The following is a 16,221-nucleotide window of genomic DNA, read 5'->3' on the forward strand; positions in this document are numbered from 1 at the left end:
TTTCATAGGTACTAGGCTTTCGGCCCAAGGGCCTGCGTAAGCCTAGCCAACAAGGGTCCCTGGCTTATGCCACCCAAGAAAGTTATTTTCCTGTGCCACTGTTGAGCAGAGACGCATAAGTGACCCATGGGTGTATTTCCTATTTCCCATCCACTCATTAAGATTTTTCTTGAAGAGTGCTAATGAAGAACTTTGCTTGACATAGATGGGGTAGCCTATTCCAGAGTATGGGAAGTCTCTGGGACAGGAATCTATCCCTCCAGCATGTCCTATTTATTGTGGTGACAAGGTTTAGGTCCCTAGAGTGTGTAGCTCGGAGGGATTGGGATTTCTTTAGGTGTAGCATGTCCAACAGCTCTGGGTTTGACATAGCTTTATATGTTAGGCAGAGATCACCTCGGAGTAGGTGATATGCTATGGAGTAAAGCTGGAGTATTTTGAGACGGTCAGTGTAGAGCATTTGTTTGAGGCCAGTAATCCTCTTTGTGAGGTACGTCTGTGGCCTTTCCAGCTGCTGCAGATGTCTTGTGAGGTACATTCCAAAAGGGGCGTTGTACTCTATAATGAGTCTGAATGTCGAGTAGAGGGGAACAATGACCTCTTTTTTTCCTGGATGAGAACCCTTTTATGATGAGGTGTGCCACGTAGAAGGACTTCCTGACTACTGTGGCAGTGACTATCAAAGGAGAGTTTTCTGTTCACCTGGGTCCCAAGGTCTGTTATCACACATTCGGTGTTAAGTAAATTGCTGCCTGTGTGGTAGTTCATGGGTACAGAGTTTTTGCCAAAGGGGATGACACTGTACTTTTTGGCCTTGAGCTTGAGGCCATGGCTCTGACACCAGGCATCTTTCTCAGCGAGGGCCTTCTGTAGGATGTCCACATCATTTGGGGACTTGACTATGGCTCCTAGTTTGCAGTCATCTGCGAACTTCGTTAACCAGAGGCCTTCTGTGTTAGTCTGTACTTCAGAGAAGTAGATACCAAACAGGAGAGGTTCCAGGACTTGAACCCTGTGGTACTCCACTTGTCACTGGTTTGAGGTCTGATTTGGAGTCTACATCTTTTACAGTGTGGGTTCTGTCAGTGAGCCAGCTGGCAAACCCATCTTGTGAAGTAGGGATTTATACCTAGTTTAGTGAGTTTAGTTATAATTCCAGAATGGGGATGGTGTTGAAAGCCTTGGCGAGGTCAAGATAGGCTGTGTGAACCACCTTACCCTCATCTACGGCTTTGATGACTGCCGCAAAGAAGTTGATCAGATTCAGGAGGCATGATCTGCCTTTCACAAGCCCGAATTGGGTGGGATCCAGAGTTTGGAGGTTACCAATGTCTTTGTTTATGAGTTCCATGATGGTATGTTCCCTGGCCTTGTAGACCAGTCTTGTCAGGCTAATAGGGCGATAATTCCCGGGATTGGTGGTGGCTCCCCCTTTGTGGAGTGGGATAACCGTTGCTGTGCACCATTCAGTGGGCACAAAGCCTGATGCGAGGCTATTATTGAACATGGTGCTTGGGTGGGGAGCCAGTTCGTTCTGAAGTTCGTGTAAAATGCAGCCTGGGATGTTGTCCGGTCTCATGGATGCTGTGTTTTAGTTTTAGAGAGTGCAGCTTTTACCTGCGTAGTTGTGATTACAGGGACTCTGCATTTTTCCTGTGTAGATATGGGCCGTTTAGGGGGTGGGGGGGATAAAGTTAGCACTGAACCTATCTGCCAGGATGTTGGCAATATCAGTTAGTTCTGTAATTCATGTGCCGTTGTGCTGTAACTCAGAGCAGATCTGGGTGTTGCCATCGAGATTCTTGACAGCTATAGAATGCTTTGTGGTTGTCCTTAGAATTAGTGGCGATTTTGTTTTCATAGCTAGCTTTGGAGGATCTTATAAGGGATCTCAGCTTCTTACTAAGGCTGACCAGGTATAATTATGATTTAGGGGTAAAAAGCAGCAGCTTGTTTTTAGGGGGTTCAGTAGTAGCTGTGAATTATTTAGTCAGCTTTCAATTGATGTGAACGATTCTTGGGTCAGTTTTTGCAAGCAGATTATGGTACAATCATCAGCATATTGTATCAGAGTCAAATGTATGCAAGTTATTTATAAACACTGAAGAAAGAACAAAACTGATTTTTTTGTCACCCTAGGGTGGGCCTTACCTCTTTTGACCCTCTGGCAGTACTGGCTTTCCTGGTCTGGGACAAAGATGTTCTGTTTTGCTAGGATGACAGTCAGCTTCATGTGTAATGGTCTCATTCATAATATAGGCCACCATGATCCCACCAGAAAATACAGCTGTGGTCTTGGAGATTATTGGGACTGCTTGGAACCCCTCCACTCAGTAAGTCTGAGCCTCATTCTCTCTCTGGGAACAGATCACAGTTTGAGTGGAGTGGCATGCTGTACTACTTCAGTCAGCTACAGGTGATCTTGACTTGTCTCTAATGCCAGTTTGAACTGGGCCTCAGTTAGTTATTTTGTGGTCAGGAAACACGTCAGCAATTTCTTCTGTTTGTGACTTTGTGGAGGGTAAAATTTTGTGACACAGTATTGAATGATCATTTTTATTTTGTTAGATGTCTGACTGCTAAAGCATTACGTCATTTGGGAAGAGGGCAGCTTCCTTATAGGATCTAATTGAAGGTGCACATTTGAAGTACTGCACTGTGGTTTATTGTTGAATATGTTGACTGAAATGACCTTTAAAGAGAGCATTAAGAATGACAAGTTATTGTTGCTGGTTGTTGTGCCTTCCCTAAATTTCCATAGATGATCTTCATTTTTAGAAAGAAACAGTTCCGCAAACTACATTAACCTGGAAACGATATTAAAAAAGAAGAGGCTACCTGAATACTACTTGTTCATTTATACTGAGCTTATCCACTGTTTTTTGCACACAGCTACGCCATTTGCTCAAGCCCGTGCTGCAGAAATTGATGCAATGCTGAAAGCAGTGTCCACCAAGTCTTCCACCTCAAGAATTTTTCAGACACTGCCAAGACATATGCGTAGGCGTGCTATGTGTCATAATATCAAACGTATGCCCAGGCGACTTCGAGAAATTGCTAAGAAAGAGGTATGCTCTCTGTTTTTACTTTAAATACCTTTGTTTACTTAGTCAGACATTGCCAGTTGCTTAATTTGTATTCTTTATTAGCTGTTTGTATTCTCAGACAGGCACAGAGTGTCTCTGGTTAAAAGCATATCACTTTTTTTTTTACCTTTGATGATTAAAAAAAAAAGTCTTTAAAGTACTGACAATGTTAGTAACCTGTCATACAGATGTTCTTGTTTATGATCAGTATATTGTGTTAGCGAGAGGAATGCAGAAGGTCAGATGGTAGTGGATTTTGTGAAAAGGATGGACATGGCTGTGGTGAATATGTATTTTAAGAAGAGGGAGGAGCATAGGGTGACGTACAAGAGTGGAGGAGGATACACACAGGTGGATTATATCCTATGCAGGAGGGCCAGTCTGAATGAGATTGGAGACTGTAAATTGGTGACAGGGGAAAGTGTAGTTAGGCAGCATAGAATGGTGGTCTGTAAGATGACGGTGATCAAGAAGAGGAGGACAAGTGTGAGAGCAGTGCCAAAGATCAAAGAAGCACTACAGATGCGATGTTTGCTCTGAGAGTGTGTTGAAAAAGGGTGATTGTGAGGTGGAGTTCAGGGAAGAGTTAAAACAGGCACTGTGGGGCAGTGTAGAGTTACCAAATGGCTGGGTAACTACAGCAGAGATGGTAAGGGAGACAGCTAGAAAGGTGCTTGGTGTGACATCTGGACACAGGAAGGAGGACAAGGAGACCTGGTGGTGGAATGAGGAAGTACAGGAGAGTATACAGAGGAAGAGGCTGACAAAGAAGAAGTGGGATTGTCAGAGAGATGAAGAAAGTAGACAGGACTATAACGAAATGAGGAGCAAGGCAAAGAGAGAGGTGGCGAAGGCTAAGGATAAGGCATATGGAAAGTTGTATGAAAGGTTGGACACTAAAGAAGGAGAAGAGGACCTGTACTGATTGGCTAGACAGAGAGACCAAGCTGGGAAAGATGTGCAAACAGGTAAAGGTGATAAAAGGATAGTGAGGAAAACGTACTCACAAGCGAGGAGAGTGTGTTGAGCAGATGGAAAGAGTATTTTGAGGGGCTGATGAATGAAGGGAATGAGAGAGAGAGAAGGTTGGATGATGTGGGGATAGTGAATCAGGAAGTGAACAGATTAGCAAGGAGGAAGTAAGGACAGCCATGAAGATGAAGAATGGAAAGGCTGTTGGTCCAGATGACATACCAGTGGAAGCATGGAAGTGCTTAGGAGAAATGGCAGTGGAGTTTTTTACCAGATTGTTTAATGAAATCTTGGAAAGTCAGAGGATGCCTGAGGAGTGGAGAAAAAGTGTTTTTGTACCTATTTTTAAGACTAAGGGTGATGTGCAGAGCTGTAGTAACTACAGAGGGATAAAACTGATCACTCTCACAGCTTGAAGTTATGGGAAAGAATAGTGGAAGCTAGGTTAAGAAGGTAGGTTAGGATTAGTGATCAGCAGTATGGTTTCATGCTGGAAAAGAAGCATTACAGATGTGATATTTGCTCTGAGAGTGTATTGGAGAAATATAGAGAAGGTCAGAAGGAGTTGCATTGAGTCTTTGTGGACTTGGAGAAAGCATATGATAGGGTACCTAGAGAGAAGCTGTGGTATTGTATGAGGAAGTCAGGAGTGGCAGAGAAGTATGTAAGTGTGGTACAGGATATGTATGAGGATAGTGTTACAGTGGTGAAGTCTGCAGTGGGAGTGACAGATGCATTTAAGGTGGAGGTGGGATTACATCAAGGATCAGCTCTGAGCCCTTTCTCATTTGCAATGGTGATGGACAGGTTGACAGACGAGATCAGACAGAGGAGGCCCCATGGACTTTGAGGTTTGCAGATGACATTGTGATCTGTAGTGAGAATAGGGACCAGGTTGAGGAAGACCCTGGAGAGGTGGAGATATGCTCTAGAGAGGAGAGGAATGAAAGTCAACAGGACTAAGGCAGAATATATGTGTGTGAATGAGAGGTAGGATAGAGGAATGGTGAGGATGCAGAGAGTAGAGTTGATGAAGGTGGATGAGTTTAAGTACTTGGGATCAGTAGTTCAGAGTAATGGTGAGTGTGGAAGAGAGGTGAAAAAGAGAGTGCAGGCAGGGTGGAATGGGTGGAGAAGAGTGTCAGGAGTGATTTGTGACAGACTGGTTCCAGTAAGAGTGAAAGGAAACGTCTACAAGAGGGTAGTGAGACCAGCTATTTTGTATGGGTTGGAGACGGTGGCATTGACAAAAAGGCAGGAGTCAGTGCTGGAAGGGGGCAGAGTTAAAGATGTTAAGATTTGCACTGGGTGTGACAAGGATAGACAGGATTAGGAATCAGTATATTGGAGGGTCAGCTCAGTTTGGATGGTTTGGAGACAAAGTCAGAGAGGCGAGATTGCATTGGTTTGGACATGTGCTGAGGAGGGATGCTGGGTATATTGGGAAAAGGATGCTAAGGATGGAGCTGCAAGGTAAGAGGAAAAGAGGAAGGCCTAAGATAAGGTTTATGGATGTGGTGAGAGAGGGCATGCAGGTGGTTTGTGTGACAGAGCAAGATGCAGAGGACAGAAAGAAATGGAAACAGATGATCCGCTGTGGCAACCCCTAACAGGAACAGCCGAAAGAGAAGAAGAAGATATTGTGATCAATTGAAGGCAGATGCACTGTATACATTTTGTAATGATGTCCTGGCCTGTGGAACTGGGCAAGAAAGACTGGTTGAATGTCAGAGTTCATTTAAATCTGGATTGGGTCTGTGTGTAGACAGCCTATCTATAGCTGTGAAAAATTGTGCTATATGGTTTCCTTATTCAGTTAATGGCATAGTCTTAACATTTAAAGGTGAAAAAAGCATTACAGTAAGCATACATTAAATAAATGACCAACCGTAAATGATGGTAAAAAGTATAAATTTCATTGTCTTTAGTCTGAGAATTCTAGTGTTTGTTGAATGATCTGTGGAACTCTCAGAATGCATGCATTAAATTACAGGCTCTATGCTTGATTATTTGAGTATAAACTTTTTGTAGTCTTTAGTATTAAACAAGTTATTCCCTTTAATTAAACAAGAGCTAAGCATGGGTAATGTATTAAAACACTGTCATTTGTTAAGACAGGCAGAGTTATCCTGATGTGATGTCATGTTCTCGGAAATGTGTTAAGTTACACAAACTGAGGGGGTAGGTGAATTTAAAGCATAGTTACCTAACGTGCAGTTCTTAGCAGAATAATCTTTATAAGTAGTAACTGTATCATAAATTATAATGTAATCATAAGCATATTTGTTTATAAATCAAAATTGAAAGGAATGATGATGATGAAACAAGAGGTCGTCCGAGAAATAAAGAATGAGATTTTGGATACAGATCGTTAAGGAGAATAGCAGCAACCATACAGAATATTATTATAGTTTAGGCTCTTAATCTTCTCATGCTGGATCTACTAGTAAGAGTCACTGCTATATTTATATGGTAGAAAAAGTATTCTAAGAACTATGATAATGTGAGAATGGAGGAGTGAGATTTTACCAATAGGGATGACTGCAAGTAGAGGTATAGAAAATGTACAAGAGAGGCATGGAATTAAAAGGAGGAAATTAGAAAAGAAACCAAGGTATTTGGAGTAAACCACTAAGGAGGGAAAAGGTAATAGAGTGGGATGAGGCTAAGCAGAAGTTTGGACTTCCCTACCAGGGAATGGTAATGGAGTATCGGAGAAGAGAAAGGAATAGGAGAGTGTTAAGTGAAAGACCAGCGATGGTTGAGGTTTTACTTAAGTCTGGAACAGAAGTTACTGTTAAAAAGGAATGATTAGTAAAGCATATAAATACTGTGTGATAACTACAAGAATCAGAGGAGGTTAGAAAATCATGGGAAAAGAGAATAGAAAGGTTACAATGGAACAATGGGAATAAATCTGTAGAGCTCCCAAGTATGCAACAAAGTCCATAAGATTTAGGACTTTTGCATGGAAATGTTTGCTTAGCTGTATTTTATACCTCATATAAACTTCAGAGGGTTTTTCCATTGGGAGATAGTAAAAATTGGAGCTTTGATAGGGAAGAAAGAATAGGGAAGAGAGAGAAACGTGGGACTGTGTTCTTTGTAAATGACATGAGATGGTGGATTTTAAAAATTCCGTACATAATGCTTTGATACAGATGTTGAGATAACAACTGGTAGTAACTAAGCAGATGATTCTTCTGTGGTGGAATATAGGATCTGAATTGCCTAAGGCATGGTAAGCCTTTACTAAATGTAATGCTACTTGGTGGCCAAAGAAGCAATTGCTAGAAAATGTAAATCAAAATGTTAACCAGCTGTAATAGAAGTATTGAACAGTGTGATGGAGATGATAAAAATGGGGTAAAAGCTTTAGAAAATGTAAGGAGCTAATTTCATACAAGTGGAATTAGTGAAAACAATGCATGCAGTATAATGCTTAGTAGGAGGAGTGAGGTTTTATGGAAGGCAGGAATTGAGAATGCCATAATGTTGGAGTGAAATAAAACTACTAAAAAGTAAATGTATATGTATATTGCATAATGATAGTAATGGAAGCTGTTTTTAAGGGTTATCTTCATGTTTGCCATTAGATCACTGCTGCAGTAGCCTTATCTATATGGCTTATATTCTGCCTTGGATATCATGGCCAGTCAGCTTCCAAAACTTAAGGGCACCTTGTACATGCCCAGACCGTTGGAAGCTTGAGTAGAGCAGGGAGAAAGCCAATGGCCTGAATATCTAGCCCTTCAGAACTTTCCTGCATCTGAAGAGCATTCCCCTTGCAGGTTTTCGAGTATCGATGGCCGGCTAGCATTTCTCCATTATTGTTCAGATAAATTCCATTCAGGGAAGAAACTTCCACATTTAATTTTATGACTAAAGCAGTACCCTAATTACAACAGCTGTTTGTTTTTTGCTAGGGCTTAACTTTTTTTGGACTGTCACAACTTTCTGTCAGTTGAAAAAGTGTCATTCTTGTATTACTTTTAGTGTAAACTTTTGTTTTGGTAAAATACGCTCTAACGTTTATTGATAATAGCTTCATAAGTTGTTTTTAGGGGCCTGGGTAAGTGTGTGTTGTGCTTGTCACAGTGTAGATGTTCTTCGTGTTTCACTGTTGTAGTCATCACATTTGGGTTGTCTGCATGCAGTAGCCCTCAGTCGGCCTGATTAACAAAGTTTTGGGTCTTACGTTGGTTGCTGTCTCCTTTTCTGTCAGGTCGTCAGGGGGGTATAAAACATACAGCCGACATCATTACATCAGTCTTTCTTGCCATGTGGTGCCCGAAGCAGAAGCAGTTCGCAAGTGCCGGTCGGCCAACTCCTGAAATTTTCGTTTTTGAGTTTCAGAATCGAAGTCTTCACCTAAAAGCTAAGTACCCCGTTGGAGAAACTTTTTCTTGCTCTAAACCGATGTCAGTAAAAGTAAATAATTGCATTTTTTGTGGAAAGCAAATACCTCATAATGATTTTCATTGGTACTGTATTCCTTGCCTAGGCTCTGACTTCGACGTACCTCACTGTCGGTTTTGTGCCTTATTTCAACCACAAACTATCCGTCGTTGGTATATTTTTTTGCTTCAAAATATTTTGGTGCTTGGTTTAATTATCCCAATATGCCTTCGGTAAGCCATCAGACTACCAACATTCTGAAAAAACACAAAGATAAAGACAGAGACAGGCCGCCGAAGCACTGGTACTCAGTGAGGTGCTTTCGCAGCCCCTAGTACCCACTACTTCAGATTCACAGGCCTCTACTGAGACCCATTTGGAGTCTGGTATGCTGCAAGATGCTTCAACTGTGGAACCTACGGATATCTCTACCTTGGATGGGTCCGATGCTGCTTTGCAGGCACTGGCTTCTGAGGGTGTATTCAGACCTACTGACTTGCATATTAAACTGATGCCATCTTCTTCTTCAAGGCCTAAAACTCGAACCATGCCTAGAAAACTGACGCCCAAACCGCATGGTTAGGCCTCTATGCCTAAAAAACAAATGATAAGAATGACTGAAGACCTTATTACTTTAATCAGGGGAAGCCAACCTTCCCCCTGTAAGAGACCTAGGACTGAGTTTGCTTATGCTACTTCTGACCAGGATTCTGAAATTTCTGTTTCCTCTGATGACCAGGATTTACCCTTATCTACCTTTGAGGATTCTGATGCTGAGGACTCTATTCCCTCTGCTTCTCCCCCAGAGGATTTCTCTTTTGGGTGAAACCTTGCATACTCTCAGGGAGCATTTTCGTTGGGAAAGTCAGGATTTCTCTGATTCTAAAAAGAGGCTTAGGGATTTCTTACTCCTACACCAGCACAGGCCTTTAGCTATACCTCCTGTACTAGACATTGTTGATGATGTCTTTTCAGGATCTAGCATGACCCCTGACTCTCTACCTCCTGCTCCCAGAAAACTTGATAGATATTACAGGGTTCCTGACTCTCACAAGTTCCTTTTCAAAAATCCTACTGCGGATCCAGAAACCATTTCACGGGGATCCAAGGGCATTAAAGCTTCTACTGCCAAAAATCCTACCGCCTCTGATAGAGACTCGAGGGCGCTGGATAGATGGGGTAAGAAGTTATACACTTTTGCAACTTTGGCCATTAGGGCCTTGAATTGCCAGTTTCATATGTTAAAGTATCAGCAGCATATTATTGGATTGCTTAAACAGAAAATTATGTTGAGTCCTGATTGTGCTGAAAATAAGGATTTACAGGATTTAATGCATTCTGCTGAACAAGTTGGTAAACATACATTGCATTGTGGTTTTGATTCAGTAGAGGCATCTTGCAGGGCTGCTGTAACTGGGTCTGTACTTAGAAGGCATGCTTGGCTTAAGGAGCAGTCCTTGCCAGATTATGTTAAAGCGAAATTATTGGATACTCCCTTAAATCAGGACCGCCTGTTTGGCAACAAGGCAGAAGAATTTCTTAAAAAGATGGAGGAAAAAGCTAAATCTTTGCAACCGTTAAAGATTTTTGACAAGTACAAACTCCGAGATTTAGTAGGCATTGGCTTTCTAAGAACTGGCCCTTTCCTGCCTCTTCCAGACCTTCTCAGTCCAAACCCAGATCCAGCAGAGCAGCCAGGCTTCAGTCCCAGGGTACACACAGGACTAAGTAGTGGGGGGCCTCCACTTCCAAACCTGGGAGTAATAAAACTCTCACCTATGGTAAACTGTCTCAGTGACTTCTTTTTAAAACTTCTAAGCACTTCTCAACTTGAATGCCCCTTTGGGGGGAAAGATTGCACTTCATACAAAGAACTGGAGATTCATTACCCAGGACAAATGGGTTTTAAATATAGTGTCCCAAGGATACAGATTTCACTTCCACACGTTACCAACTCCAAGCGGTTGGCCGGATCTATCTCCAAATCAGTGGGCAGAGGCCCAAAAGCAAGTACTCTATCTCTTAAGCATAGGGGCTAAATTGGTACCAGAAGAGGAAAAGGGACAAGGTTTCTACTCGAGATTGCTCCTGGTACCCAGAAAAGACAATTCATGGCATCCGATCCTGTACCTGTCTACTCTAAACACCTTTTTGGTGATTCCAAAACTCAAGATGCTGACTCTTCACCAATTGCTTCCTATGCTAGGCAAAGATGTCTGGTTGGCAACACTAGATTTAAAGGAAGCATACCTGCACATCCCAATCAGGGAATCTTGCAGAAGATACCTGCGCTTCATAGCATGCTACATGCACTATCAGTTCTCTGCACTGCCCTTTGGCTTATCTACTGCGCACAGGGTATTCACAAAGTGCCTAGCTCCAGTCATTGCATTTTTCAGGCAAAGAAATATTCAGATATACCCATACCTGGACTATTGTCTAATTCAGGCAGAAAACCAGGACATACTTTTGAATCATCTGGCTTTTGTACAAAGGATGCTAACTTGTCTGGGGTACACCATAAATGAAAAGAAATCACACCTGGTACCCTGTCAACAAATTATATTCCTGGGAGCAAGCTTGAATACAACTTCCCCGATGGCTTTCCTCACGCCAGAGAAACAAATTCACTTGACAACCTACTTCAAATAAGTGGCCACAAAAACCCTGCTATCTGCAAGGCAAATACTACAAGCCTTGGGGTTCATGGCCTCCTGCAGTCTTCTAATTCCATATGCAAGACTGCATATGAGGAAACTACAATGGTATCTAAAAAGCCTATGGTGTCAACATTCTCAGGATCTAGAAGCAATGATTCCTATTATACCTTGCCTACGCCTAGAGTTCCTTTGGTGGGCAAAGACCTGCCACCAAAACAAGGGACTACCATTCACACTACCCCCTGCTGCCCAAACCCTAACAGACGCATCAGACTATGCATGGGGGGCGAACCTGGCAGGGAAGTGCATTCAGGGCAAATGGAACCCAAGTCAAATGCACCTGCACATCAATCTAAAAGAAATGTTAGCTATACAGAATGCTCTGACAGCCTTCCAGGACCACATTCTTCCAGGACAATTAATGGTAAAGACGAACACCACCACTGTTATGTGGTACATAAACAAGCAGGGGGGTACACATTCTTACTCCCTCTGCAGACTAGCCATGGCATTGTGGAACACAGTCTTGAGCTAACAAGTGCATGTACAAGCTTAATTCCTGCCAGGAAAACTAAATACACTGGCAGACGGACTAAGCAGAAATCTCATGGACCCACACAAGTGGAGACTGGAACCAAGGATTTTCAACATGTTGACAAGCAAATGGGGGAGCCCAGATTTAGACCTGTTTGCCTCCCCCCAGAACTATCAATTGGAAACAGTTTGCACAAGGACTCCCCACAGATAAGCTTGGAAAGTGGATGCTCTGCCGTTCATCTGGAAAACCTAACAGTTTATGCCTTTCTTCCTCGGCCTCTGCTCTCCAAAGTACTACTAAAGATCAACCAAGACAAACCAAGGACAGTTTTGATTGCACCAGACTGGCCACGCCAACACTGGTACCCCCTCCTGCACAGTCTGCCACTGTGGGCCCCATGGCACCTGCCTCAGACTCCTACCCTGCTGTCTTAGCAGGAGAACCAGATTCTGCACCCTCAGCTTCAAACACTGAACCTAGCAGCCTGACTAATTACCTAATCTCCCCTTTACCATCCCTCAGTAAACCAGTGATGAGTATCATTTTAGAGGCAAGGAGGCCTAGTACTAGAAAATCTTATGCTGAAAAATGGATAAGATTCTGTGCCTGGAACCATTCTCAAGGGATGAGCACAGCAGTGCCCAATTTACCTCAGATTTTACAATACTTAACTGAGATGCTTTACAAGGGCCTGTCTTTTTTCCTCAATAAAAAATAATGCCTCGGCCATTTCAGCTCATTATAACACAGAACCTCCCCTCTTCTCTCATCCACTGCTCAAGCAGTTCCTCAGAGGGGCCAAAAATTTAAGACCACCCAGGAGAGGTCCAACTCCAGCCTGGGACCTTAACTTTTTATTGCAGAAACTCAACCCTCCTCCTTTCGAGCCAGCTGCTACTGCAGATGTAAAATTCCTTTCTTGGAAAACAGCTTTCCATTTAGCAATTACTTCAGCAAGAAGTAATTGCCTTTATTGCAGTGGAGCTTTTCATCATTTTTCATGCGGACAGGGTGTCCCTCAGGACCAGTCCCTCTTTCATGCCAAAGGTGGTATCCAGTGTGGCCCTTAATCAGTCCATTCATTTGCCAACCTTCTTTCCTAATCCACAGAACAAAGGGGAACGGATATTGCACTCCTTAGGTGTGCACAGACAACTTAGATTCTACTTGGACAGGACTAAACCTCAAAGGAAATCTGAACAACTGCTGGTGACATTTGCTGCAGGGTCAGAGGGAAAGGCTATTTCAAAGCAAACCATCTCCAAATGCATTTCTCCCCGGGCCTCCGCTGAAAACAGGCTCTGTGGTACCTAGTCGGACTTTCCCGGTCAACAAATGATAAATAAATAAAAAATAAAATAAAATAAAAAAATGGATAGGCCATTGCATTCATTTCTGCTATAAGCACCATGGAAAACCTATCCCACAAGGGATCAGACCCCACTCAACCAGGGCTGCATCTACCTCTACAGCCTTTCTCAGAGAAGTACCTACCAGGGACATCCTAGAAGCTGCTACCTGGAGTTCTGTACATACTTTCACCAAACATTAACATTTGCCAATTTTCTCTAAATCCAGAGCTGGTTTTGCCACTGCAGTCTTGCAGGGCCTTATAGCTGGTCCTAATGCTATCTAAATTCCTCCTCCCATCCTTAGCTTTGGGAAGCTACCCAAATGTGATGACTGCAACAGTGAAACACGAAGAACATAGTACAGTTGTGTACACTTACCATAAATGTAGATGTTCAAGTGTATTCACTGTTGCAGTCCTGGTTACCCTCCCTCCAGCCCCCTAACTTCTTTTGGCTATACCTCTTCTCTCCTTTACAGTGCTTAAAAGCCTTTTGGTGTATTTGCTTTTTTGGTGGGGGTATAACCTTGTATATTTATAGATTTAATTGCTTCCCATTAGGGGGCACCTGACGTCTGGGGCAAGAAAAACTGATGTAATGACGTTGGCTGCATGTTTTATACCCCTGATGACCTGACGTCATGGAAGAGGAGACAGCAACCGACGTAGGACCCAAGATTTTGTTAATCAGGCCGACTGAGGGCTACTGCAAGCAAATAACCCAAATGTGATGACTGCAACAGTGAATAAACTTGAACATCTGCATTTATGGTAAGTGTACACAACTGTACTTTTTGGTGAAAATACCACTTTCTTAACAGTTATCATTTACTGACTGCTGCTGTCATCATTATCCAGGCTTTAGACTTCCTTTTGGGCTTTACCATGGAACAGTTACCAAATCCTCAGTTCCTCCTTCCTCCAGTCACAAAAAGAAGGAAATTTCCAAATTGCCTTTTTAGCAAGCTGCTACTTTGCTTCATTCATAAATGACTGAACCTGCAATGGCTATTTCAGGTTCCTCAGACCACTCATCTTTTTCCTTGGGTTCCTCTGGTGTAGTCCCTTCTACCATCATGGTCTTGGGGTTAGACATGAACTGTGCAGCTGTTTTAATGTCCTTGATGGATATGGGAGAACTACTCTTTGTCAGTCTTTGAGGAAGGACTATGGATTTTTTCTATGCCCATGACATGAGTCTGCTTCTGTAGATATTCATGTCAAAAGAAGTAAAACATTAAGCATTTATCTTTTCCTGTCTGTGTTACTTTAGATATGGAAGATTTATTGGGCTTAGTTCAAGCTCTTAATCTTCTTATGCTGGATCTACTGATAAGAACAAGGAATCCTTCAGTTTCTGAAGATTCTCAGTGTGATGAACAGAGAATAGATGCTGAGGGTGCAGATTCTGTTATTTTTCCTCATACAACTAATTCTGACTCTGAGGTGAGTATTTCTTCTGATTTTCCTTTAGAAAATGTTATTTTTCTGAAAAAATATCTAGGATGAACCACTTTTTAGTGGGAACAAAATGACATTCCAGCTTCCTTGAAAAAATAGTATGACATATTACAACTGAAATTTCCTATGTCTACTTTTGTTCCCTCTGTTCTTCCAGCCTTGAAGAATGTTTTTGTTGCAGCCTGCAGTATGCCTGACAGCCAGCCTGCTGCCCTAAGAAGGCAGATAGATTGTTGAAAGTTTCTTAGTCGTACAAATGCTTATTTGCTTATCTCAGATCTGACCCTGCAGTGATTTTCTTTGTCAAATCTGTTTGCAGTTAAAACATTTGGTAAATGCTACCCCCCCCCCGACATGGATGAGAAACTTTTGATAGATTTGGGAAGAGTACACATCTGCCACTCTTATTTTTTAGAATTCTTAATTTTCAAGCTCACATATTTTAAGTTTTTCCTTTTGTTTTGAAATTATGAGGAGCATTACTGCCAGTTTTCCTTCTTTCAGGGCAGATCTTCTCTAAATGCTATTATTGCTTCTGTCTCTCTAGTAAACAAACATTCTTAAAGTGTTGTCATGAATAAGATGATTCCTCTTCCAGAGCAAAAGCCATGTGGTCTGTGAGCAGGTTTGCATGATTATGTTCTCAGAATTTGTCTGAAGATGTTAAAGCTGAAATTTTGAATTCTCCCCTTGATAGAGGTTGTATTAGAATTGTCTACTTCTGAGGCCCTGAAAACATGTGGTAGGAGAGGGGAAACATATGGAAGGGGTGACTCAGATTTTTAGTCTTCCTTCTCCGTGATTGTTAAAGGTTCCATCTGTAACTCATAATCATTTTATAAAAAGCAAAATAATGTGACTCAGCAAAGTTCTTGCAAGCAGATATCCAAAAAACATTGACAAGGAAGCACCAAAAAGAAGGGGAGAGCTTCTCAGAAGCGAGTACAGTCCAATTCTGGATGACTGTCTTCAAACTATAGCCCCCCCCCCCCTTTCCCACCATGGCAGTCCTTTGATTATGCCCAAAAATCTGACTCTGCATCTCTCTGTTTGGCAACAGATAATCTCAGACAAATAGGCTCAGAGTGATTCATCATGGGTACATATGACAGTAGGAGTCCCATCCTCCTTTTCCAAAGGATTCCTCCTGCTCTGCTAGATAAAATTTCTTTGCCCCTTCGTCATTTAGTAACTGCTAGCAGAAGGGGTAAATTTCCCTGACATGGAAAAGATCTGATGTTATCTTAGTCACTATTCCTCACGTTAGGGTCTTGGCTCCGACATCGGATCCAAGCCGGCATACTTTAGGCAATAGTTTAACTCAAGTTCCTCCCCTCTCATGATGCTCTACTGCCCTCTAACCCTCCAGATCTCATTTGCCGCTTTTGCTTGTCAGATGCAGTTCACTCAGCTCCTCGTGGTTTTGTAAGTAAGGTAGTTTATTTGGGTTTCTTTTTCCGCTGTTTCTTCAGATTTCCCTTCCTTTGTTAGTGTAGGGTTCTGCTAGTTCAGCAGTTCATTTCCCTTCCTATTCCCCTCCCATTTTTGGACTTTATCCATTTGGCGCCCTTTTGGGCTCTTGGTTTTATTTCCTAAATTTGGTTACTGTTTCTGCTTGTTGTTAAGTTCATTTTTAAGTTGTTGTGTGCTTGGACGGATTTTGTGGTGCTTATACCTTGGAACGTGTCTCTTAACTGTTTTTAGATTGTTCCTTCAGCTTTGTTTGCCTGGCCTTCTCCATGTCGGACAAACCCA

The 16,221-nt window shown here is 42.3% G+C and overlaps 1 protein-coding gene across 2 annotated transcripts in view; it reads left to right on the forward strand.

Moving 5' to 3' along the window:
- The window catches only part of POP1 (POP1 homolog, ribonuclease P/MRP subunit), a 1,346,230-nt gene that overhangs the window by 313,164 nt on the left and 1,016,845 nt on the right, over positions 1 to 16,221 (forward strand). For both annotated transcript variants that reach the window (XM_044065635.1, XM_044065636.1), the window contains exon 4: positions 2,893 to 3,068. In XM_044065635.1, coding sequence (XP_043921570.1) covers positions 2,893 to 3,068 — 176 coding nt within the window. The remainder of the gene's footprint in view (positions 1 to 2,892; positions 3,069 to 16,221) is intronic.

This window comes from Protopterus annectens, chromosome 3.part0 (genome assembly GCF_019279795.1).
Source record: "Protopterus annectens isolate FY-2018-M chromosome 3.part0, PAN1.0, whole genome shotgun sequence".
In the NCBI taxonomy this organism is placed as follows: Eukaryota; Metazoa; Chordata; order Ceratodontiformes; family Protopteridae; genus Protopterus; species Protopterus annectens.